The sequence below is a fragment of the Dermacentor albipictus genome, chromosome 6 (genome assembly GCF_038994185.2).
Source record: "Dermacentor albipictus isolate Rhodes 1998 colony chromosome 6, USDA_Dalb.pri_finalv2, whole genome shotgun sequence".
In the NCBI taxonomy this organism is placed as follows: domain Eukaryota; kingdom Metazoa; phylum Arthropoda; class Arachnida; order Ixodida; family Ixodidae; genus Dermacentor; species Dermacentor albipictus.
Window position 1 is genome coordinate 120,245,875 of NC_091826.1, and position 27,051 is coordinate 120,272,925.

General features: G+C 46.2%; 1 protein-coding gene across 15 annotated transcripts in view; it reads left to right on the forward strand.

Annotated features, from left to right (window-relative positions):
* LOC135913786 (putative protein kinase C delta type homolog) overlaps positions 1 to 27,051 on the forward strand; it is a 725,274-nt gene that overhangs the window by 604,105 nt on the left and 94,118 nt on the right. For all 15 annotated transcript variants that reach the window (XR_010568111.1, XM_070541297.1, XM_070541298.1 and 12 more), the window contains 2 exons: positions 21,062 to 21,163; positions 25,837 to 26,201. Coding sequence is in view for 14 of the 15 variants with exons in the window: in XM_070541297.1 (XP_070397398.1) it covers positions 21,062 to 21,163; positions 25,837 to 26,201 (467 nt within the window). In the remaining variant the exon portion in view is untranslated. The remainder of the gene's footprint in view (positions 1 to 21,061; positions 21,164 to 25,836; positions 26,202 to 27,051) is intronic.

Sequence of the window (27,051 nt, forward strand, 5' to 3'; positions counted from 1 at the left end):
CACCAAACAGCCAGACCAACCGGAGCAATCGTCAATACCACCTGCCCTCTTTGATGCATTTCTGTATGCCAACTGCACTCCGTCGAAGATAGGCCACTCTGCTTTATCGCTTATGGCTAGGGGTGGCATTCGCGAAATTGTACTCATTTCGCATTGCAATGATCGACAACGCTATCTGCAATGCCAGCCTTTGCGAGCAGACGCTGGAACACATTCTGTGCGACTGTCCTGATGATAATGTTCAGCGACTGTCCCTGGCGTCCGTTCTAGCGCACCTTGACAATAGACCCTTCTCACTTGAAACGATTTTCACATGTCGCCGACAGAAGACATCGCAGCTGAAGGCGACAAAGGGACTACTTCGATTTTTGAAAGAGACGGGATTGGACAAGCGGCTGTTACAGTGATGTCACGTACCACGCAAGAGTGATGGACTCTGACGATGTGTGTGTTGTATTATGTGCTCTCTCTCTCTCTCTCCCTTCCCCATCTTTCATCCCCCCATCCCGCTCCCATGTGTAGGGTAGCAAACCGGTTGAGCTAAACTGGTTAACCTCCCTGCCTTTCCTTCTCCACTTTTTCCTTCCTTCCTTTCCGGGTCTGTTGTGGAAACGCACGTGTATTTCGTCGTAAAAATCCCAAGCTCCGACAAGCTTTCCCTACCGTATAATCCCCATTCCGATTCCATAATCCTGATAAATAATTCCATAATGATAAAGAGGGGCAAAAGTAAAGACCTAGGTATTCATAGCAATTAAGATACGATTTTTACCGGAAAACAGTCCATCATATACAAATTTTCCAGTTTTTTTTTTTCTGGAGAACCTCACGCACACCGCTTTCTTAAAAATAAGCTTCATTTCCCATCGCTCACTCTACGCCTGTGAGGAATATTAGTCGTTTTTAATTACAATGCAATCACTTTCAGAGGTAATTTTACGGTATATTATAGTCATCTGCAAATAGCCTAATATGCGACTGTATGTTTTCATTAATGTCATTGATATAAAGTAGGAAAAGAAGGGGTCCCACAACTGATCCTTGAGGTACCCCTGACGTAACATCAGTTATTGCAGATTTTTCGCCTCTCGCGTAACTATTTGGCGACTGACGCAATAACTTGGGGATTAATACTAAAATTGCTTAAATTTTGCAGTAACAAGTATTGTGAAACGGTGTCAAACGCATTTTGAAAGTGAAAGAAGAATACAGTTAACCGATGACTTGTCCTCCAGTGCTGCAGCTAAGACGTATGTGAACTCTACTAGTTGTGTGACACATGGTAGTCCCTGTCAAAGTCCGTGCTGTTTTGAGTTAAATAATGAATTACTATCTATATATTTGACTATAGCGTATATAAGGCCTCTTCTACAACTTCAATACACACACAAGTGAGTGAAAGGGGAGGTAGTTATTAATAACGTTGCATGGGCCAGTTTTATGTATAGGAGAAACCACTGCCATTTTCCAATATGCCGGAAGATAACTGTGTTCTAACGACTTCTCAAAAACAACTTTCAGGTACAAAGATACTGTATGAGAGAAATATTTCAATATAAAATTGGGCAAACAATCAGTGCCCACGGCTTTTGCACAATCTAAATCACGAAGTAGTAATTCAACGCCCCGAGCTTCAATCACTATATTAGGCATGGGTGTTGATTCGTGTGCGAACAATTTTAGATCTTTCTGACCTGTTGCAGCAGACAACACCCATCTAAAATAAATATTGAACAACTTAGCCTTTTCTGTGGCGTCGCAAATGACTACATCGCTACTGGTCAAAACGGGGATAGACATGTCTTCTTTATTTCGTTGTATATGCTTCCAAAGTTCCTTCGGGTGTGGCTTTATATTAATTTTATTGCTTTAATGTAGGCTGATTTTGTTTGGACTGCAGCATTATTTACTTCACGCGTTCCCAGTTGTAGTTGACATAAGTTCTTTTTCGAAGGGTTTCGTTTGAATGAACGGTAAACTCTTTGTTTACGCTTCACTAAAACACTCAGTTCGTTAGTGTAACATGGCCTGCTTCTATTACGTCTTCTAGTCAAACATGACAGAACAAATCGGTCGCGCAGATAAGAAATTTTGTCTGTAAAAAAAAATCATAGGTTTTCCACTGAATACACATCCGCAAACGTTCCGAACACAACGAAATACGCTTACAATGAATTATTGATTGCTATGATATCACGCTTTACATAATTGTACATGCGCCGACCCTTCTCATTGTAAACGCTTACATTTTTCAGATTTATTGGGCATACCACAATGTCATGATAACTTATCCCTGGTAATACTTCAGTGTTCTCGACCTTTTTTGGCATATTTGTGAGAAAAAAAACGATAGGTTTCAACACGGTTTGTTCTAATGAAAGGAAGTTCGTAAAATCGGCAATTGCAGACGAAACTATGGGAGCTTCCATAGGCTATCGGCTGTTCATTCCAGTTGAGATTAGGCAGATTAAAGTCCCTACCCCCAATGACGTAACTGGATACGATTTTTGTAGCTTCACCAGCGAAATTGCATGATTCTCCAGGTGAACCAGTTGGTGGACGGTAAAAGGAGCAGACTGATAGGGATTTGCATTTCGAGAGTTTCAGCTGACCCCAAACAGCTTCGCTCATCCCCTATAACATTTACGCGTCTAGAAGGAATACATACACCACTTCCGTGGTAATTCCTTTCATTTCTGCAACATGTAAAGTTATCTGTAAATACTTCAGAGCTCGCTACGTCTTCATGGAGCCATGATTTGGTACCGATAATTACACTTGGTTTGACCACGCGCACTAAGTTATTGAAGACATCAACTTTGCTTTTAATGACGTAACTGGATACGATTTTTGTAGCTTCACCAGCGAAATTGCATGATTCTCCAGGTGAACCAGTTGGTGGACGGTAAAAGGAGCAGACTGATAGGGATTTGCGTTTCGAGAGTTTCAGCTGACCCCAAACAGCTTCGCTCATCCCCTATAACATTTACGCCTCTAGAAGGAATACATACACCACTTCCGTGGTAATTCCTTTCATTTCTGCAACATGTAAAGTTATCTGTAAATACTTCAGAGCTCGCTACGTCTTCATGGAGCCATGATTTGGTACCGATAATTACACTTGGTTTGACCACGCGCACTAAGTTGTTGAAGACATCAACTTTGCTTTTAATGCTCCAATAGCTGACTGCCAAAAAAGAAAGCGAAGTAGATATGAACTTTTTTGGGTCACTTTCACGGCACAACCTTGCCTCAGAGATCATCATAGGCGTACTTCATGCCGTCTATGTAACGGATGCCATGCTTGAGTTGCACACGCGCGTCCTCACTTTCATGTTCCTAAGCGAGCCACCATAAATTCCACCTTCTCTAGCGCACTGGCTCGGAAAAGTCTTGGGACATACTGATTACTGTATGTTTCAATTTTTTGCCTTTCCTAAAATCTAGTGTTTTTCTTTCAGGGACCCAAACCTTGCGATCAAGGGTTGCATTTTTCTTTCTCGAAAATTTTCAAGTTGATGGGCTTTTTCAATCAATTCAAGGTGAACTTGAAATTTTGTTGAGCATCCTTGCTTTAAAAACGATTCAGATGACGACGTAGAGCACAAGGTTATGTTGCCTACTATGATTTTCAAGATCACTTTTTTTTATTTTGGAGCATCTGTATCACCCCGTGCTGTGTATCATAGTGTGCAGTGCAGCCCATAATGGCGGGTTCTAAGTTTGCCAATACTGACATTTTTTCTTCCATTGACGACATACGTGAAGTCAAATCATTTATAGCTGCCTTCTAGACTGCTGGATTCGACTCAATAGTATTAAGCTTTCTAACAATCACGTTTCGCCCATCCAAAATATTCTGTAGGTCGCATCAGTGCCGGGGCCGGGATTAATTTCAATGTCACTACAGAGTATTAACAATAAGGAATATAAAATCACCGCCCTTCTACTGCTGTGAAGAGGGGTGCAATCGAAGCTCGGGATGCGCGGCTCTTCGTTGTCGTAACGCCTCGGCGTCGCGCTCCTTCACGGCATGGTTGGCAAACCGACGACGAGCCCTTTCTCGAGCCAGTTCCCGGCGGCGTTCATCAAACGCCGCCTGTTCTTCGGCCGAACGCACAACGCTTGGCCCGCTACCGCTACCGTTCCTTCAACGCTGCCTGCTCTTCGCCGGAACGAACAAAACTCGGCCTCCCCATCTGACTGCCGGGACTAGCGAGAAACGGCGGGCGCCGAGGCGAGCGAACACGCCGTCACACCATTTTCCTTATCCGGAGGAACGGGACGCCTGTGATTGGATCGGCACCTTGCACTGCGTCTACTTCTTCACGCATATAAAACCCCGCTTTAAAGGGTGCCTATGATGAACCGACAGTGGCTGAATCAGTTACCGCGGTGGTCTCGCAACCCGGTGGTCGGCGCTTCGAATCCGCAGCCCGACAAGCAATTTTTATTTTTGCGCGGCTTGAGTTTCTTCGTATACGGCGTCCTACCTACACCGACACGAGTGAGGCAATAGAAGCTTCGTTTGAAAAGCAAAACGACGCAACAACAACATCCGACGCCGTGAGTGGTTTCTGGCATCGGTGTGCGTACGTGCACAGTTAGACTTGACACGAGGTGGAACCAACAGGGTAAGAACAGCACATTTTTTTTACAAAAGAGAGAGAGAGAGAGAGAAAAAAATTCATTTACAGAAAGGCAGAGAATCGGCCTCAGCTACAAACTGCCTTAGCCTGATACCCTACACAGGCAAAAAGGAACGGGGGAGAAAAATCGATGATGATGATGATGATGATGATGATGATGACGACGACGACGACATTAGAAAGATATGTGTATATTCAAGTTCACAGCGTTGTCGCATCTCTAAAGCCGTGCGTCCAGCCCAGTGGCTCGGAGATGGGCTATAGCAGCACTTCTTATCAGGGCTGCGCTGTCTACACTAGGCCAAGGACCTAGAAGGAACTCCTCTGATAGCGGTCTCTTATCGACGTTTGCAATGGAAGAGACCAGTTGCTGTCATTCTTGCGCGTACGCGAGACAAATGCTAAATATATGATCAAGTGTTTCTGGTACCTGACAGTATTCAGCATTTTTTTACAAGGTAAACATTCACTATTCTGCACGAGAACATGCGCGAGCGACGGTGCCGTAGCACTGCCGGCTCCACGCCCCGGAGAGAAACTGCAGTCGACCGCCTTTTGTAGGTTTGTGATAGTGGCTGTGAAACATGGTTCGTTGACTGTTGCTGGACATCCATTATGAAAGTAATGTGCATTTTCTGAGAAAAAATAGATTTATTGAGCGGACCTGTGCAAATGGTTCAAATTCTTCAAAATAATCTGCCCCTGCATCAATACACTTGCGAAGACGTGTCTGCCATGTCTGAAAGGCACCCTGAACCTGAAGGTCCTCGACGGGAACGTCTTTCAGGAACGCTGTAACATGCTTTTAGATGTTTTCCACGGTCTCCCAATGCTTTCCTTTCAGCGCTCTCTTCAGTTGGGGGAACAAAGCAAAAAAGTCGAACGGAGCCCAGTCGGGACTGTAAGGGGTATGGGGGACTACAGGGGTGTTGCACCGGGCCAGGAAGTTGGTAACGATGAAGGAGGTGTGGCTGGGGGCATTGTCGTGGTGGACCTTGACCGTGTCGTTGATGTGAGCCCTCGCGCGCGCAACCAGGCGTTTCAATCTCTTGAGCACCTCCAGGTAAAAGGCCGAGTTGACAGTTTCTACCTGCGGTACAAACTCAAAATGGACAATCCTTCGGGCGTCAAAGAGAACAATGAGCATCGTTTTGATGCGAGGCTTGCTCATTCGCGCTTTCTTGTGGCGAGGGGATGGTTTTGTGTGCCACTCACTGCTCTGCCTTTTCGATTCTGGGCCTTACTCGAACATCCAGGATTCGTCTCCGGTTACGACGGAGTTAAGGAAGTCCGGCTCATTTTGAACCAAATCCAACAATTCTTGACAGCACAAAACTCAATTTCCTTTCTCATCTTCCGCCAACACTTTCGGCACAAGCTTCGTGCAGACCTTGCGCATTTGCAGATCCTCAGTCACTATCCCATGTACCGCAAATGTGGACATGTGTAGGGTGTCAGCGATTTGCTGGATGCTCAATCGACGGTCGGAACGCGAAACTTCGCGCACACGATCCACGTTTTCGCCGGTTGGCCGTCCAGAACGGGGTTCGTCGGCGACCTCCTTGAACGTCGGCCCTGCTTCAACGCCTTGTGTCACCTCCCCAGATAGTGACCTTGAAATTCAGTTGTCCTTGAAGGCCTCTTAAAGCATTTAAAATGTTGCGGTTGCATTCTTTCCAAGCTTCACGCAAAACTTGATAGCGTATCGCTGTTCAAGCGAACGCTCCATCGCGCCTTGTTATCCGCTCACACTGCTCTGAGTAAACTGGCGACCGGCCGCGTTGGCTGGGCAGAATCCTCGCCACATTTCTCGACCGGTTTTACCGCGCTGCCTTAGATAATCGCGTCATAATAAAATCGCGTGCATTACTTTCGTAATGGACCCTGTATGCCGGATTCCACTACAGTAGGCGTCGCCGGTCTACAATCGAGTGCTTTGAAGTTTTTTTTTTTTTAACTGTTGCGTGCTGATACTTCGGCGATGCTGGTTATAATCCTGGGGCTGTCCCATTTGTGGCCAGGTGAAAGCGCTCTGGAGCTACGTGCAACCCGCACGAGAAGCAGAACGTGCGTAAGCGGCATTGCCACAGCACTGCCGGTTCCACGCCATCATCCTTACCGACACGCATACGACCGCTGATAAGCTAATTTGCACAGAGAGGGGGAAGGATATTAAAACATTCCAGAGGAAAGTACGAAGCAGGAAAAAAGCGTGCAAGTAAACGTGATCACATTTACACGTGAGACATAGAAAAATTTTAATTACAAGGTTTTATAAGGGTCACAACAAGGACCTGATTATGAGGCACGCCTTAAGGGGGGGACTCTGGATTAATTTTGTCGACCTGGAGTTTCTTAACATGCATTTAAATCTAACTACACGAGCGCTTTTTGCGTGTCCCTCTATGAAAATTCGGCCAGAAAAGAACAGCCACCTCGAGGTCAGCAATGCAGAGACATTACTCCAAAGCTACCTCGGCAGGCCACAGGAGAGATAATGGAGAAAAATGCAGGCCCGTATATATTGCGAAGCGAGATTCGGCTTCGGAGAAAATCAACAATTTCGAAGCTACTTCAACGTCACTCATGGATGTCATATGATTGGCTTCGATTGAATGTAGCGTTCACCGACAGTTATTTGTGTCGCATAGGGTGAGCCATTCATCGCTGCTGGGGCAACCGCGGCGGTTTAGATGAGCTCATGTGGCTGGAATGCCCCGCGTATCGCGACGAAATGTTTGCGACAATAGAACTGCAATTTGGCCTAGTTGGTAATTCTTGATTTCAATATGTAACGGCGGATAAAAACCAGGACGGATAGGAAGAGCATATATAAGCAGGAAATTCATATATACACAAGGGAAAACTTGCTTTTATATATACCCGCCGTTGTGATTTAATGGCTGTGGTGTTGCGCTGCTAAGCACGAGGTCGCGGGATCGAATTCCCGCCACGGTGGCTGCATTTCGATGGGGGCGAAGTGCAAGAAAAAACAGCCGTGTCCCGTGCATTATAGACACGTTAAAGATCCCCTGGTGGTCAAAATTGATCCGGAGTAGCCAACTGCGGCCTGCCTCATAATCAAACCGTCGATTTGGCACGTAAAACTACGGAGTTCAATTCGGGTTGCATATACAAGATGTGCCACGTAACTCTAGCCAAACAGAAATATGCGAATGCCACGTAGCTGGACAGAACCAAGGTAAGGTTGTTTGCCGTCGCTTGGAGATACTCACATTATCTTTTCATTTCTCCCAATTAGATAATTAGCTTTAATTAATCAATCAACTTCTAAAATATCATAATTAAATGAAAAGTGTCAATGAGAAAATTCTAGAGCAGCATGAGAAACTCCCGATACAGCGTTTCTTTTTTTTTTTTTTGCTTGATACGTGCTACATAAAAGTGTTTCTCTGAGCGTGAAAGAAACACGCGAATACACACAGTGACTTGAGCTGCCAGACGCGCGCATTCGTCATTCTAGATCAGCACTGGCCGAAATCTAATTTGGCGTCCCACTGTGGTCCATTCTTGGGTCGCTTACTTTTCTGTTATACATTAATGATATTACAAACGTGCCTCTAATACCTGGCATGATCATCTAAACTGATGACACTATGACTTTCCTTCTGGTGAAAACGTGTGTGCTCTCCAGCAAGAAACAAATATTTGGCTCAGTAATCTTTCAGAATGCCTCAGAATAAATAAGTTGGAATTAAACATTAAAGAAGACAAAATACATTGCTTTTCGGCCTGGTAACAAGTGTATCAATGATAGCATAGTAATAAAATTTCGTGATGAAGTCATCCTACGTTCCACGTGCTATAGGTTCCTTGATGTTGCGTTTGAAGAAAACTGAAACCTGTCCAGTCATGTCGAAAGCATAAAAACTAGCATTGCAAGATCCATCGGCATTATTTATAAATGAAAGCATCTATTACTTTCTCCACTGAAGAAGCGCTTGGGCTGTAGCCTAGTTCATTCGCGCTTCCAATACTGTTTGTCTGTCTGGGGTACCACAACAGTAACTAATATCGATAGTTTACTGCTAACCATACAGAAACGCATGATACGCATAATTGTGAATGTGCCCCATAGAAGCCACTTTGTTCTTCTTTTAAAGAAGAATAGCATATTACCAAAAGAAAATAATATTAACAAAGAAACAGTCATGGCAAAATTTCAAGATACCAGGCTTAATGATGATGTGTGGTGCTTAATGGCTCGATGATGAGACACGCCGGAATAGCACCATCAGGCCTAATGAAAGGACCTTTTGCAGAAAATACTATCCGAAAGAACAGCAATATAACGTGTGGCACATAGCGTACAACAAGGGCAAGATACGGACAAATTACAACATGCAAAAGCAATCATTCATAGTTGCAGATTTTTTAGGTCACCATACTCCCACACACTTTTGTAAACGCATCAACATCTCTAGGAATCTTTAAAAAATTTCAACAAGTATTTCTTGTCACTTCAAAAATGGTTGTTCGTTTTGAAACTGCAAATAGCATTGAATAGTCCTGTCATGAATGCACCTTCTATTTACGGCGTATGCATTCACGTTATTTAGTTTGCTTATCGTGGTTGCTTGAGTTGTTTTGTGTGTTCGGAAAGGGGACTGACGCTTAGTGAGGCATTCGTGCTTTTTCGTATTGACAGAGGTTCTTTGTGTTTTCGTTCAAATAAGCATTCTATCATTTATTCATTCAAGAGGCTTTTCGTGACCATACGTGCTTTGTGTAGCAAGCCAATATCTCAAGGGAAAATCCTGCGTGCATGGCCCTCAGAAAACCTGCACCCAACAATGGAGAACGCATTAATAATGCCTCTTGAAGATTCGGCAATATCTAAAAGTCGCTTAAGGTTATTAATGTAACTTTGACCAAGACATCGTATTTGTGGGAGTATGTTTCCGTAATCACTTTTCTTACCGGATTCCCGTGGCTCTTGTGTGCGTGTTTGTGAGCCCTACGTTGTCCACCAACGAGCGACGATTTATAGTTGAACGAGAACTTTTCAGCTTAGAAAATTTCTGCGAAACATGTTTCTCTTTGCGTACTTTTGTTGCGTGCATGTAAGCTTTAAACTGTTGTCGCCATATTATTTTCTGATTTCTTTAGTTGAAACTTTTTTTCGGTTACACCTATGAAACGGAGGGGAGTAGCCCGCGTCGTTCGGCAGGCCCCATATTAACAAAACAAACGCAGTAATGCATTAAGGTTCGTAGTACCACCACACTACGGAAACAATGTGTTGCGGGAACTATCGACGATGTTTGTTTACCAAAGCAAACGAGTAGCTTATGGGGCCCGAATAAATTTAATGAATTCACGCCCTACCAATACTTCCGATGTAGGGGCTTTAAGGCTGCTTGATGATTGCGGCACAAATTACTGTCAACCTGTCACGGTAGACGGCGCGACAGCGGGACGGAAACGCAGCGACATCGGCGACGGTTTGACGACTGTTGAATGACTAGGAGGGAAGGCGATGACGGCGTAACCAAGACGGTAACATGACAACGGGATCACGGCAGCATGACGACGACGACGATGGCGCGGTTGCGTCAGCAGTTGCGCACCGCTTGAAAATCGTGCAGATCCCAAGCGCAGTGGGAGCCGGTGTGAGCGAACTAAACCGTGATGAGCTGGCAAGACAAAAAAAAACGACGCATCTCGCCAAGGGACGCTCTGCTCAACTCTGTTGCGCGAGAGCGTATGCGCTTGCATCGGCCTAGAAAGTCTGGCCACCGATCAACGTGAAGACGGGCGGAAGAAGCGAAGGAAGCCATACTCGCTTTAATTGGGAACTTTCATTGAGCTGGGCGCACGTCGCAAAAGCAAAGCCGAAGTGCTAGAGTGGGCGCACGGGAAACGCCGTTGTCACGTGACAACATTCATCGCGCGCGCTATGGTTGCAGTGATACAAATGAAACTTGCCAGGCTCTGGACGCTTTCCCAGCGCTCTAACGACGCAAGAGAACGCCCGCCTTCCAGCCTTTCCCCATCCGACCCTCTCCACCTCCCCGGCCGCTTTCAACGTCTGCCTGCGTGGCAATCCCGACCTTGCTTGTGTAGAGTGCAGAGGCAAATCAATGTCGCCGGCTGGCGATGCTCCAAATGCTGGAGCATTCATAGGCACTTACAGTGTGGCGCGTTTGTTGAGCTTTATTCTATACTGCCAACTGTCCTCGCTCCTGCTTTGATGTTTTCTTGTGTCTTTAGCAAAGAAAATAAAAGAACGTAATAACAGTAATAATGTTACCGCATAATGCCCGCCTTTGTATTCCTTCATTGCGCTTATATTATTTTTTTCGTTATTTTGTTATTTACTACCAATCCCTTATCAGGATTGCATCATTGCGACATGCACAGCCAACATTAACTGCGATGTTATTTATTCGTCTCGGAATAAACATTTCAGCCCCTAGGTTTTAGCATTAACGACTGCCTTTCATCGGAGCACCAGGACACAGCTGCAAATACTAGTGCCGGGGGCGCCATCTTGTGGCACGCTGTTGTAATCAAGTCGCGTACTTAACTGCTGCCGTAAACCTTTCTGTGTGCGCACAACCTTTCAAAAGAGTTTGACGACATAGCTCTGCCGAAATGCGCAAGGTGGAGAGGGGTAATTGATAAAAAGGAAATTAGACACCCACCCGTTTGTAGCAATTGCTACAAAGGAAACCCATACGGGTTCCTCGGAGAAAAGCCTCGCAGATGGCAGTCTTCGCCCTGCCGTCTGCTGGCCGCCTGGTTAGCTCAGATGGTAGAGCGGCTGCCACGGAAAGGCGGTGGTTTGAGTCCCGGAACAGGACGAATTTTTCTTCAACTGCGAGGCTTTCTTTCGAGGAACCCGTATGGGTTCCCTTGTAGCAATTGCCACAAACGGGTGGGTGTCTAATTTCCCCTTTATTAATAACATTTCCAAAGCGATAAAATGTCCCGCTAATATGTGACGCGTAAATAAGGAAGTTTCGGCGCATTTCATTTGAACGAGGGGTTACCAGATACCTATTCGCTCTATCCCCTTCATCATCATTATCATCGGCAGCAGCATCGCCGTATTCGGTTTCACTGCAGAACGGAGGTCTCGGTCGGGGATTCCTATCGATCCCGGTCCTGAGAGAATAGACTCCATTTTGTAGCTGACAATTTTTTTATAGTCGCCACTGCCAACTCTCATTCGGTCGTGCCCTCCTTCACTGCGTTTATACTTCCTTGGCACCCACTCCGCTGGTCCAACACGCGATTGGTTATTTGTTCTGCTCAATACGTGACCTGCCGGGCTCCACTGAATGATTTTATACTAAGCTGGAACACCAGCTATTCACCCCCGTTTTCCTTCTCATCCGTGCTGCCCTTTTAACCCTACGCCTGTCATTCTTTGTTCGATCACTCGTGGAACAGTCCTTACCTTCATTTCACGCTTGTCTGCAAGTTCTGTCAGTTGGTCCGAGCCGACGTGTGTTCAAAGCCTTGTCATTTCGTAGGAGTCCTGACACTGGCACGCAAAATTTTGATTAGGTCGTTTGTTATGCCCCATATTGTTATGCAATACAGCTTCCCTTGAGTGCCACGGAAAACAGCTACGTGGAACACCGATATACGTTGTTCCTGGTTTTCTTTTTCAACAGATATTTAAAATTGCAACTAGGCTCCGGACATCTTCAAAACAAACTGGACTTGAACATTGACGAATTTAACCCTTTACTGCACAATTTTTTGTTTCCTCAAAATATTATTCATGGCGTTGTAGGGAAGCATAATAGTACCTGTACTCCCATGGAATGTTACTTTAGCGAATGTCTGTGGTTTCAATTTGCAGAAAAAGGGTATGTTGCATATTTGCAACAATGTGCAAATAAAGAAGAAGTTGAAAGTAAAAGATAAATTTAGTGTGATTCATACTAAGATGCTTATTTGCACAAGACAATCATTGGTGCACCTATGATTTAGTGTGGAACAAAAAGAAGCACTTGTACATGTTTGTGCAGCACAGGTGGTTCCCACACTTCGTGCAGTACGTCATGCAGATGCCCGTCCAGCCAGGAAACAATGCAGTGTTTTCGGGTTATTGACAAAATGTAGAACATCGAAGCACAGACGTAAAGCTGTGCCCGTGACGACGTGACACGGCAACGTGCGGAGGCACAGCGTACTTTTGAAAAGAAAAAAGGAAATTTGACCAGAGAACATCTTGTCCACATATTGAATCGAAACGGACTTACACTCGTGGCTGTCGTGACTAATTGAATAGTCACTGCCTTCACTATCAGGAACAATTTCTAGGCCATACCAGCGTTTCGAAGCCATTTCATTATTCCGAAGAAAATAAACCATGTACACGTTGTTGCATTTGTGCAACATAGCAACGTTCTGTCGCCAGGAACAAACTATTCCGAAATTACAATATTTTTTTGAACCTACAGAGTCAGAAGGATGTGGAGCATAGCGTAACAATTTTTTTTGTGCTTTGTCTTATGGAGAAATACATTTACAATTTGTAAAACTTACCTATATCACTGCTCCTGGGCGCGCGCAGCCTGCACCACGTTTGTTTTGGTAGAAGATGCAAAGAATTAGCACAGATTGCAGCACAAGCTGCCGCGTTTTACAGACCAATGTTGCGAATATGCAACAACATGTACAGGAAGCTCGAAACTGACTTTGTTTCGGTTTTTAACGCCGTTCATCAGAATGTTGCGTAAATGCAACAAGGTGCAGTAAAGGGTTAAGTTTGCCACTTGCGCCATGTCCACTAAATGTATTACAGTCAAGCCTCTATTTACGGAGTTCCGATTTCACAAATTATTTTAATTTACCTAACTGCTTTTGCATTCCCGACACCACCTAGTGCGTTGAAAACGTCAAGGCACCGAAGCAAACTCACCGTTTCGCCCCGTGTAATGAAGTTTCGTATGAAGGATCACAACGTGGCTAAAATATGAAGAAAATAGGGCTTTTTCGGGTTTCAGCGCAAGTAGTGGACACCGTTAACATTTTAAAAAGGTTAGCTTCTACCATTTAAAAAAAGAAACAAGAAGCGCTCAACAGTTTTGCTGCCTTGGATACGTGCTTGCGCAGGGAAATAAATTCATATATTTTTTGCTCTATTCAACAAAGTTATTGGCATGAGTGTTTTAAGCGTTTTCAGTTTAACAAAGTTTTTATTTAACGAAGTCATTCTCAGGCTCGTTGTTTATGACCACGGCCGTTACAACTTCCGGCACGCAAAAATTATGCTTTTATTTTTCGCTCCGTATTTTTCATAAGTTGAAGGAGCTGTAATCGTCTCTGAAAGCTCATCATCAGCCTATTTTGTGTCCACTGCAGGACGAAAGCCTCTCCATGCGATCTCCAATTACCCCTCTCCTGCGTGAACCCATTCCAACTAGGGACTGCAGGCTCACGATGTGGCCGTGAGGCTTGGCCTTCCGGTCCCGACGTGGGAGCGGCCCGCTTAGTGATGAATTATCACTACTTGCAGGACCAAATAAAGTTTTCCTTCCTTCCTTCCACCTAGTCTTCTGTCATCCTCGACTGCGCTTCCCATCTCTTGGTACACATTTCGTAAGCCTAATGGCCCACCGCGTATCTAACCAACGCATTACATGGCCTGCCCAGCTCCATTTCTTTCTCTTAATGTCAATGAGAATATCGGCGATCCCTGTTTGCACACTGATCCACACCGCTCTCTTCCTGTGTCAACGTTACGCGTAACATTCTTCGTTCCATCACTCTTTGCGTGGTTCTTAACTTGTTCTAAAGCTTCTTTGTCAGTCTCCAAGTTTCTGCCCCATATGTCAGCACCAGTAGAATCCATTGATTGTACGCCTTTCTTTTTAATGATAATGGTTACATTCCTGTCAGGATCTGACAATGTCTGCCGAATGGGCTCCAGCTCATTTTTATTCTTCTGTAGATTTCCTTCTCAGGATCAGGGAGTAATTAAGCTAGGTAAACGTACTCCTTCACAGACTCTAGAGGCTGACTGGCGATGCTGAACTCTTGCTCCCTTGCCCGGCTATTGATCCTTACCTTTGTCTTCTGGATATCAATCTTCAACCCCACTCTTACACTGTCTCTGTTAAGGTCCTCAATCACTTGTTGTAGCTTATCGCGCCGTAACATGATGTGCGCACTCTATAACTGTAAACAATTACTTTGTCAGCCACTACTTACATGTTAGTCTCTCAGGCTTTGTAGCACGCTAGACCGAGGTCAGCAAGGTCAGCCTTGTTGTGTTCTCCGAAGACTAATCATCGGGTGAGATCGGCTCGAACATAGTCAGTGTTAGACTCGAAAGAGTGCTAACAAATGTAACGAGTGTAGTAAGCGTCTGTTCACCTTGATACACTAATAAAGTTCAAAGACGTAAGCACACATTGGTCTCAGCGAAGAGACATTGTTCTAAAGAAATTTCCAACATCACAGCCCCTAATACTTGGTACTGATTAGTTTATACGTCCCCATATCTCAACGCACTTTTGGATTCCGAGCCATTACCGCGATAGGCGAAGGTTGGATTTGCGTGGCTTTCAGACGGCAACATTTGCCGAGACGACAACAGCTTGAAACTGGAACACGTTAGTGCAGTCTGCAAATTCGAAATGACACAGCGCAGGATATCTCATTAGTACAACGGCGAATGAGCTTTCACGTTTGTGATTAAGGAAAATAGCTAGCTTGTTCTCCTTGTACTTCTTCGTGGAAAATAAGCCTTCCGATTGCTGGCCACGTTTTAAAATGTTTCCGGGCGCTCCTAAATCACGGGCCAACGCTGACTTTAAAAGCTTTATTTTTTGTGTCTTTGGCACGGTATGAGCGCTTTGAAGCTTTGTACTGCTTCGGAAACAGACTTTCGCTTGCCTTTCGGGGTACTTGAGTTGAAAAATCTGCCTGCAGTTTTTATCGTGCTTGTATGACGCGCGCGACAATTTGGCTCGCGCTCGAAATCAACGTTCCGCGAAACAGTGCGCACATGTCACACTGCTCTGGTTGTATTGTCCTGTACAATTTTTTTTTCAATATTGCAAACTTCTCACGACCATGGGATAAGAGCGGGCAACTTGGAATGCTCTCACTTCGTGCAACACACTAAACACAGACTTACAACAAGATAAAGCAGCAGCGTTTCTCCTGTCTCACTCTGTCAGTCTGTCAGTATGTGTTTTGTGTGCTCGTCGCATTTAAAGCTACGCCTTATCCTTTCGAAAAGCCAGCAGCGCCTCAGCAATGCTGGCTGTTATGGCATAGAGATCGCCACAAAGGCATAAGACAAATCTCGTTCTTGTGAGGCTTACTTCGTGCTCGCTTGAATCCCAGGTGGAGGAGGAAAGAGAAAGATAACAACATGTCCGAATTCGATTGTTCACCCTGCGCTGAGCCGTAGTGGGAAGTCGTAGTGGCATAGGGCAGCAACATCAAACGAATTTATCTACTTAGACTCCACGAACTCTATAAGGAACATTTTATATAAGGCCGCTGAGTTACGCTACATGGAGCCCGAAAAAGAAAATTTATTATGACACGTGCAATGCGGCATAAAAGCCGGATATGGGGAGCGACCGTTGAAACCCCATTGAAGTAAGCGAGATATCTGCTTCTCGTCCTTTGGGTAAAGCAGCTTCAGATGTGCGTCACTCTCACACAGTCCGACGGGGCTTCTCCAATGCGTGCACTCGGAAAGGACTCGGGAGCCACCTCTATCTCGCTTTTGTCGCACATAGCAGTGCACGGCCAAGCAGGAGCTCGCCCTCGCCCACAATACAGAACGCCGGGCGCATACTTTCTGCCGCCAGCCAAGCACAGGTGTCCACTCCGTCTATAGCGGCGGATGGCGCTACACTCCTCCTCTCCCCAATACCACGCACCTCACCCGCACCTAATTTCCCTATTTCTCCTCTCCACTGTCCTCCCAACCAAGAACCACAACATGAAAACTCGTCCGACCCTACAAAAAGCAAATTTCGCGTTAAGATTGGGAAGTCATTGGGTTACTGTGGGACATTGGCTCTCCCAGTGTTCTAAATCCGTCGAAACCGCGCCAGACCGCGCCAAAGAAGCTGGCGACAAGAGTGACAGCAATGAAGCACACACATAGTGCTCGCTTTAACTCTTCATGCCTCCTTCGTGGAAATGGCCATCCACGTAAAAATGGACCGTACACTATAGCAAGCTATAGTGTACGGTGCCATGTGGGTGAAGCGTACACGAGTTTAAATCCCACGAGAGGGTTATATAGTAGAATTTTCTGTGGAACGGGAGCTAGACGGCAATTCCGGCGAAGAAAACCAAGGCTGCGGTTAGCATTGTTAACCCCCAAACAATAACGATTCTTCGGCAAGCTCCAACGCTCGAGGCCTGGGAGCGTACGATCAAGATTGATGATCTAAAATGCCAAGTCGTACTGGCAGAGTGGGCTGACCGCGTCACGGCCACATGGCATCCACGCTAGCACCTCTGCCAAGGTCTCAATAACTAATACGTCTGTACTAAAATTTACTCTCTCTCTCTCTCTCTCTTTCTCTGTTAATAACATGGTGGACATACTTCCGCCACGACAGGTTAATAGTTATATGGATGCCTAGACACTTATGGCTGTCAATGAAATGAGGACGGCAACCGTAAAGATCATAGCCCTGAGATGTGGACTGGTCAATTTTTTTAGACGAATACATTGCTTTGAAATTGTTAATGTTTAGTTTCGTAAGCTACGTGTCACACAAACACAAATTTATTAAGGGCACATTGAAGGAGGGAAATGTCAGACTCATCCGAAATTACCCGGTACAGAACACAGTCGTCAAGGGCCTTATATTAGAAGTAACATAAGTAACATAATTATTATCTGACTGCCTAAACTAGAGTTCAGTTCTCTGGACTTCGGCACACATCCTCACGAAATGTGTTAGCATGTCGCCCTGCCTCAGCACCGCGGATACATTTAGCCGGGTAAAGCGCTGGACGTATCGCGTCTAATTTTGAGAGATGCGGATTACGTCCGTCGGTATCGTTCTTAGGCCGGTCGCCTCTTCTGTGCTAAGGGGCTTGTGAAGCGTTGCATACTTTGGCGCGAGAAACGCTGGTGAGCCAGAATTCGTCTTGCTAGAATTGGAACGGGTGACCAGCGGGGGTCAAAGAGCGCCGCTCGGTTGCGAAATGCAGCCCACGTGTAGGGAAAGGCACCTCGCTTTTAAAACTGTCAGGTGGTAGTGTTTTGAATTCGCAAAAGGCCATGAAGACTAGCATGACAATGTGCATTCGGGGAGGCCGCGTGCATCGCTGACCGACGACAGGGGCATCTCAAATTTAGTGCTGCGAGGGGACAAATGTCTGAACCGGTGTGAGGACTATGTATGAAAATAGTATAAAGTACGTAGAATAGTACGTATATTTGTAAGTGCCTGGGTGTATCTTATTTTGGCTAATAACAAATGGGGGCAAAGAGACTATCTGATTCGTCTTCGTATATATATATATATATATATATATATATATATATATATATGTATACATATATTGTTGCGGCAGTGCTATGTCACGTATAGTGAGGACTCCTTGAGACGCGTGCATACGAGGCTCGGCGAAGGTGTGGTTAAGTGCACGAGGCAGCGGCGCAAGCCAAGTCGCAGGACGTTGAAACGTCTTTGGCGAACAATTAGGCAAAGTGCACGTGAATGTCGCCATGCGAATAATTTAAAGCTACGTCGCAAAGGGTAATGTAATTCTAGTTGTTTACAGCTTCGCTGTCCAACCACTTTCACAGCGTACATTGTAGACCAATTTTTCCCCCGAATATTCAAGCAATTCTTTTTATTCGGATAAACCACACGACATCGCCCCGAAGAAGGAGGTGATTAGGAGTGGTGATGATACGAATAACAATGATGGCACGCACAAAACAGTCATCCTGGTATGAGCCTTCTAGCAAAGTCAAACAAGCAAAGTCATAGTGCGTTTTCAGCTCTGCAAAAGGGTTCAGACACAAAGTATTATTTGTTTGTTTGTAGGGAAAACAAGAGGAAGAGGGGAAATGGAAATTCAAGATGATGATCAAAACGAGAACAAGGTAAAAGCAGGGAACAGGGTACTTTGTTCTCGTTGTCTCGTCGTCGCAAACCACATCTTTTTCTCAAGATTGGGTGTGGCTTCTTCTCAGGGTCTCTTCAGGAAAGGAAAGTTTGTGATCGTGACAGGAAACTCGATGTCTTTCCTATTAATTGCGTCCCTCCAGCCTATATGTTTCTGCTAGAATGCAAAATTTAAAATTGAGCTATCTTTTACTAAAGATAAAGCATGCCTTTTGAGAAAAATACTGGTAGTTTTGCCGAAATGGCGGAGCACTGAACAGGATAAGCATGTTTAAGTGTTGCTCTTAAAGGTGTTCAGACACCAAAATCGAGGGTGACAATTTTTCTTACTCTAGGGTAATACACAGCATCAAGCGTGCCGTGATAATGGACGGCATATGCACGATAGTGTCCTCAGTAATGAAATATCGCGTAATTTCTGCCACACAGTTCCTGCCTTCAATGTTTCCGCCAGAAAGGGTGAAGAACTGTTGAAAGGCGTAAACGTTGAGTACCTGGAGTTACAGAGGTAACGTCAACCACCAAAGCGTTGACGACAGCAATTCATGCGTCATCGGCTCAATTTCGCATGTGCGCCTCTCGATCTTTGACGCAAGAGCCAGGTGGAAGATGCGCACTTGCGTCTGCCAACCGTGTTCCAGCAAACGCACTTGCAGCTGCTCTGAAAATGCGTCACCACCAGCGCCTTCAATGTCAAATAAGGGAGCCAAGTTTCAATTAGAGACTTCTAAATTAGAGCGCGCAGACAGCGAGCGCTCTATTGGAGGTAACCTGCGGCGAGTGAAATGACTGGGGGAGCAGATATGGCTGGTGCTTTCACGTGCGCTGTATTCTAGCACACCTGGTGTTCGAGGTTGCGTAATCGCCATTACGTAGACGTCTTGAAGCGACAGGCAGCGCGAAGCGTTATCTCCCGGCTGCCGACGCTCTTCATTTCGCCAGCGTTGTGACATTGAGCATACGCGATCATCGAGTCACGTCTGTGTCATATTCGTCTGTTCGCTCGTAACACCATGCTTGTTATTTTAATTAGTATGCGAGTGTTTACTGTTATTTATACGGCCAATAGAACTATGTGCCTTCGTGCAGTTGTTTTATACTGTGCTTCGCCTCTTGAGGCGAACCTGCGACTTTCCTACTTCCATATTGGAAGAAGTAGGCATATAAGCTGCCTCAAGGTGAAGACATTGTCGAAACATATGCAGCGATTAGTTTGTGGCATTCGTTGGCCTCGTTTGCCATTCTCCTTTATCTCAAGGTGGAGCATCAGGCCAGAGATGCGCTCCTCCGACCAACTTCGCGTTTCCTTTCATTAAACCTTCTCTCCCTCTGCACCTAGAAACGAAATGGAAAATTTATGACTCAACAACCGACTTTAAACGAACGACTTGGCACGTTATCAAAGGATGCATCCACCCTATCTTTTATTCAAGCCATAAAACATAATGTTTGCAGATCGGTAGCCAAGACGTGAACGTGGCCAGTATTATTAGATATACAGTAATTACTCGATACGGTTCACCACTTTGCTACTGATGGCGGTAATTTCGCTGAAAGAACATTGTAAATGAATGCCACGACGAGAAACTATGTCCTACATGCACGGGGGGGCGGGGGGGGGAGGGTAATTGTTACTAGTTACATGAGAAATCAAGGAGCGTCCTCGATGGCGGATCCAGGGCATTGTGTTCTGCCTTCCGCGCCTGGCACGGGCGTTGTGCGCACGTCACTATAGGCGCACTAGCGTTCCCGCTGAGCTGCTGTGCAAGCGTCGCCCTTGATTGGAGCGGGCAGTACACGTCAAGCGAACGTTGCCGAATACTTCACAGGGAGCTGCGCAAACCCGACGGTCTTCCCGCCGGCCTCACCTCGTGCACCGTCATGACGACTGAAACGCCACTAGCGACCCTCTTCACCACGTTAGCGCCGCGATATGCATGGTAGCTGCCAGGACAATGTTTCTTCTGCATGAGAAGCCTTGTGCGCTTCGTCGTGCAAACATGTCGCACCCGCGTGCAGTTATAACACCGTCCGAAGAATCCAAGCGCTACGCTAGACCTTGCTATCGCCATCAGAACGCCGAAACTGCCAAATGTGCGTTTGGTTGTACGTGTTCATACAAGCACATTTTACGAGTCAAGTGGCCCCCCCATTGTGTCCTGTGTTTTTCGCGTTATATTTGTTCTGTTTCAAAAAAGGCCCCACGAAGCAGCCTAAGTCGTAACCCTCGCTTAAGAACTGTTTCCGATACATGTTCGTGGCGGTCAATGCCGCTCTCACACCATTTCTTCACTGTCTCGTATGCAGAATGCAAAGTCAACTGTCACAAGAAATGCGAGAAACACATGGCCAACCTGTGCGGGGTCAACCAAAAGCTCCTCTCCGAGGTGCTCGCCACGGTGAAGAAAGGTGAGCTCTTTTTTCACTGCTTAGAAGGCATGTAGTTGCTTACGAGTAACTACACGTCTCGTTCTCTCAGCTCAAGCTACCTAATTAAGCTAAGGCCACGCTAAATATAGCACCTAATTAAACAATCTGTCCCTCATTATTTGCAGCCCCAAGCAGATGAACACAGAGCAAAGAAAACGCAGCAAGTGTTCGATCATCACGTGTCTGGTCGTTTTCTTAAAAAAAACGGTGGTATTGAACTTGACTGCCGGCACCCGTAGTTGTGCCTCTGTTGCATTTTGTCTCAGAGCGCTGTTACGTTCATGTCACACCGATTGAAGTCCTGCAGGAGTTTTCGCCTGCCACCGTCTCTGTTCAAGAGCATTGATATGCCGAAGTTTAGTGGTCGTTTCGCTTTTAATGCGAAAGCAAGTAAATGGCCGCTCCAGGCGCATTGGCGCCGTCGGCGCCGCCGTCGTGCTGTCACATTCACCGGAGAATCCACGGCCCGCGCGTGCAGGGTTAGAAGGTATTCATAGGCGCGAGGAACGCACGGTGCGTTTGGCTCTAAAGAGAAAGGCAGTCTGGGGACCTATTCTGGGCAAGGAGGTTTAAGAAAATTGGCGTTTTTTAAGACCTCCTTGATCCTGGGACGACCGCTTTCGGCGATACTACCGCATCGGCCATCAGGCGCGCGCTGATTGGTTGGTTAAGCATAGCCGCATGAGCTGATCGGCTGGTTGAGCACTACGTCACGCGAAGACAACATCATCGCCGAAAGTGGTCCTCTGAGAATACGTCCCCTGGCTTCCGCTGCTGGCATGAGCACTGCGCGCGCTCAGACTGCACCCGGTTCCACACGCAGCAGGCAACAATGCGGAAGCTACGCAAGTAGCGTGGTCCCACAAGTCTCACTCCGCGTGATTTTAAGCTCTGCTGTTCTTGATCTGCAACGTTTCCCTACTAAATAACTACTTCGCATATTTCAACTACAACTTCGTCACGCAACGTTACGTCAAATCACATATTACTGGTGCGCATTTGTGCTTCTAGTAGACGGCGCACTATGTTTCGGTCGCGGCGCAAGTGATGCGTTGTGGCTGCATGCTGGCTGCATAAATATGTTGCTTCGCTCCTCCATCAGTAGATTTAGATTTCTCTTTTGGATTTAGATATCCGTAGATTCCGTAGATATCCAAGTAGATTTAGATATCCAATGGCCTCTTGCAATAAATGCGTCATGTCTTACTTATTTATTTGTTGATTGATTCGAATACATTCGCCCAGCGGGTATTACAGTAGGGGATGGGGGAGAGTTTATACATAAGATGATATACAGTGAAACAGACTGCAATACAATAGCTATACAGGAATCATTATAAGATTAATATACAGAGACAAATGAAAAATACATATTAAATATGCATAAGTTGTACAAAGGGGGATAACTACCATTAAAACATGATTACGTAGGGCTATGGCAAATTCGTCGCTGCCGACAACTTCAATGACGTCCCGGGGAATTCGATTCCAATCGCTTATATGGTGCGGTGGAAAAACAATTCCTGAAAGTAAGCGTACGAGATTACATTTCTTTTTTCTTAAGCATCTGGTCAAGTCGATGTGAGGTGCACGTTGGCCGTTTAAGGTAGGCGTCCTTATTTAGTTTTGTAAAGAAATACGAGAAAAGGTTCCATGTGAGAGCAAGCGTCGACTAGCCGAGCGAATTCTTTTCCGCAGTGACGTTGCTTTCAAACATGAAGTTCTTTCAAACAAAGCATGCAGCCCAGTTCTGTATCTCCTCAAGAGTGCTTATAAGGTTATGTAAGCGGCAGTCCCATGTGTGTGTGCGTCCAAGTACGGCGCTTAACTTTATTTCGAATTACGTGGGCGCGTACCTAAGATCTTCCTTTCATATGTGGCGCACTAGTCTCGAACCGTAGAAACGAACAGCTAGAAAAGTATGTCTGGCCTTCGTAGCGTTGCCTGCTACGTATGAAACGGAGTAAAGAGTTGATCTTTTGAAGCTGCGTGTGTACCACATCGAGCTGTGCGCAGTGGCCTGAACAGACTGCAAGTTTGAAGCTACACTTGCCAAAGTTTTTGCGTCGAATGCATCTCGTGCACCGTCGATGTGCGTCGCTTCCGAGGCCACTGGAGGCACTCTTCATCAGACCAGCGTTGCGAGACGCCTGGTGCCTACTAGGGCGCTGTTACTGCTCAGCTGAGCAACAGCAGCTAGCTCGGCTGCTGCGTAGCGTCGACGGGTCGCGCCGTCTGTAGTTAGGACACTGGCCAATGATGTGGATCGCATCGACAAACACTGCTTTTTTTTTCTCGGTCGATTCGGGAGCTAGTCTCGGTCGATTCGCCTAATTCGGGTCTACCTGTGTTTAATTTTAGTATAAGCGTTGTGATGGCTCGATTTGGAGTGAATCTCGTCAATTATTTTTTTAGACTTACGTCAGCTTTATATCGCAGTGGCGAAAAACATTTTTCGCATCAGCCCAGAGAACATAATATCGATGGGGAATTCATATGACGTTTGAAGCTACAAGAGCGGGCACTGACCATCTGCAGAAACGCGTCCGCTCAGAACCCTAGAAAATTGCGCATTTTCAATAACAACGTCATTTAACACGGAAATTGTGAAGGTACAGTATCCTAGGGAAACAGCTCTTTTAGTCAAATGTGGTATACCTAACCTAGATTTTGCATACCGGGCAACACGCCTAAGGAAACATCTTCCACAAACTTTCCCCAGCAGAACGACGAAGCAGATATTTGTTTTCGGGAAATCGAGCTCACGTTCTAAAAAAAATGCACGAGATCTCACTTTATCCAAAGCGTAAACAAAACTAACAACACTTGTGATGTTCCCCCGCGATATATTTTTAAAGACTGCGCACGCTTACTCGACTTTTCTTCAAGCAAAGCGAAAAAGTATATTCGTTAAAACCCTTGTAGCACACTTAGAACAAACACAAAGTACATTGCACTGGATACCACAGGTGCCAAGGGCGTAGCGCCACTTAAAGCCTATCTTTTCCGCTCCTCTGTACGCTTACTTATTTAAAGGGCCCCTGAAACGGTTCGGACAAATTTTGTAGACGCGTAGGGTACAGCTTAAGTAGAACATTCGCACCACAATTTAAGTGAAGCATTACGTATTAATGGAGCTACAAGCGATTAGAAGTTACTCTCCTCCCCAGCCATGCTTTTCCTCCTCAACTCGCTCGCCGAGCGAGTGGGGATAAGCTCCGCCTTCACTGGTCCTGCGTCATGATGCGACATCACATCGTCCACTTCCGGTTGTTTTGAAGCCCGCCCCCGCCCGCGCGAGACCTCTCCGCTAGCCGCTTGGCTGTCGACCCCAAGCGAGAGCTATCGAAGCAGCGTGCGTTGCGAGCATTCTGTCGTAGCGCCGAACGTGTCTGGTATTCCGTTAGCCACAGGCAAGCTGGTCATATCGGCAAATGACTGGAGGCATAAACTCAAGCTGATGAAAGAACTTTGGCGCAGACGTACGTGAGCGGCCTGATCGGTCTGCACGGTCCAGACACTTGTTGGCGCAGCGCTTAACCAGCCAAACAAAGCGCTAATATTGCTCTAACCAAGTGTAAAACATTTTAAACGTTTATAAAAACAACGTGTTGATGATCACACTCCTGCGAAAAATACGCACCAGCAGCAAAAAAAAAATACGCTTCGTTGTTGCTACTGTGTATGGTTGAGCTCTATGCCACCAGGTGGCTGCACCGTGCAGACCATTCACCTTTGCCCTTCTGCTCATCTCGGCTCATCCCGTTACGGCACAGTCAAGCGTCCAGACCCTGTCCCCTTCCGCTTACGCTTGCCCTAATACGGGACTCGCGAAACGCTAGTGCGTTAGTAATCTTCCGGTGTAAAGTGACGGCCACAAACGTGCAAATCCTGGCACCAATCGGATAACGGCAGTCCGATGCGCAGCAGCCAGTTCGCTCGTACGCTGCCCTGCAGAGGGACACGATGTCGCAGCTTGACATATTGCCAGTCGCTACGTTTGCAGTCCACAAGGCAACAAAGTCGAATCATAGTGCTCGCGAAAAGACTGAGACCAACTCTGACCGCGGAGCTCTCGTCAAAATGGAGTACGTTGTAACACAAGCAGACGACACTTGCTGTGTGCCGGAAGTGCTTAAGTGTACTGAAAAATTGTTCTTGTGCATCCTCTTTCTGCTACTTTCTCTTTATAAAAACAAATTAACTAACATTCCAACTATTACGAAAATCATTTGTTTACCATAAAGTTGGAAAAATTATCGATCACGCGCCCTGGTCAGCCAATCGGATAGCTCGCCCCACTGACGTCATATGGGTTATTTCGGTCATATGGGTAGGGGCGGCTTAAAATTCCGCCGAGCAGTGCGCTGCGATGGGCAGCGATGTGCATTTTTAAAACCTTATAATAAATTACACGCTTTACGCAGAGCACTTAGATGTGTCAATTAATGATCAGAAGGACCTACTCTAACGACTCAGTACGTTTGCAGAAAATCGTCAAAAGCGTTTCAGGGTCCCTTTAATTGCCCTACAATGGCTTCAACACACATACTCCACTCTGTCCAAGAGCTTGCCCGAATTTGTAAAAGATTTAGTCTATAGGTGCTGGGGAGGTCATGCATGCTGTCCATGAACACGTCACCACCTCGCAGAAATGGCGACCTCTCCGCCTGCGGCGGGGACACCCGGAGGAGGCGGAGGCAAGACCCGTGCGGCTGGTTCCGGAGCTCCGGAAGAGGCTGCGACGATGCCTGCATTGCCCGCCTCGCCGCGCCGGTCATCGACGATCGCGGACATTTCCGAGGTCAGGCAGCAGCTGCAGTACAAGGACCAGGAGCACGAGCGCAAGGAAGCGGACAGGAGAGGCGAGGAAGCGGAAGGAAGGTCGCGGCCGCCACTTCCGGACAGCCGGTCGGCACCGCAGACGCCGACGCAGGAAGAGCGCGTCAAGTTCCGCAAGTACAACCTGACAGATTTCAACCTGCTCAAAGTCCTTGGCAAGGGCAGCTTTGGCAAGGTGAGCTCAATGCTTGCACGTTTGCCTTCGCATATAATACAGGGCTAGCACAAATGCTTCATTCATTTTGAAAAGACTATATTTTCAAAAGTGTTGCAAGTACACACATGAAAGATGTACGAAAAGAACCACAAACTCCCCAAGTTTGGACACCTTTTACAAATGTTCAATATATGCCTTTTTGGTGGCACAACACACGTCCAGACGATAATCGAGCTAATTCCAATCATTTTGTAGCGTAGTCCGGTCAATTGTCCGCACTACAGCACTGATGCATTGTTTGAGCTCGACTAAGGATTGCGGTAGTGGGGGTATGTAAACAAGGTCCTTAACGTACCCCAAGTACCTTAACGTTCATAGCAAAAAAAAAAAGAAACGCGTACAGACAAATACGCAGAAGGAGGCCCGAGAGCACTAGGTTATAGAGGGGCCTCCTGTCCAAGGTTACAAGCAAGTGCAGTGGCTAACGCAAAACATCACTGTGTTCCGATGTTAGCTGTTGTGGCTCACTTCCCCACTCCTTTTGGTGCACTATACTAGACCGCAGTGATAGTAACACATCTTAGCGCCCTTTGCTTTTCGCTGAGCTGCGTGAAAACTGCGCACCCTGCTGTTCGCACTTCGAAGCGCCAGTGACTGACACACAAATTCCAAGGAGGCTTTGCGAAAAGTTTATAAAGGAAGAGAAGCTTTCGTTGTACCCCTTAGTTACTGAATTTCTGATCAGCAAATTGTCACTCGAAGTTGTCTCTCATCAACAGCAGTTTAACCTTCAGTTGGCGCTGTTGTACACATTACATAAAAGAGCAACCAATGATTGGGAAAAGAAGACAAACCAGCGGGTTTACAA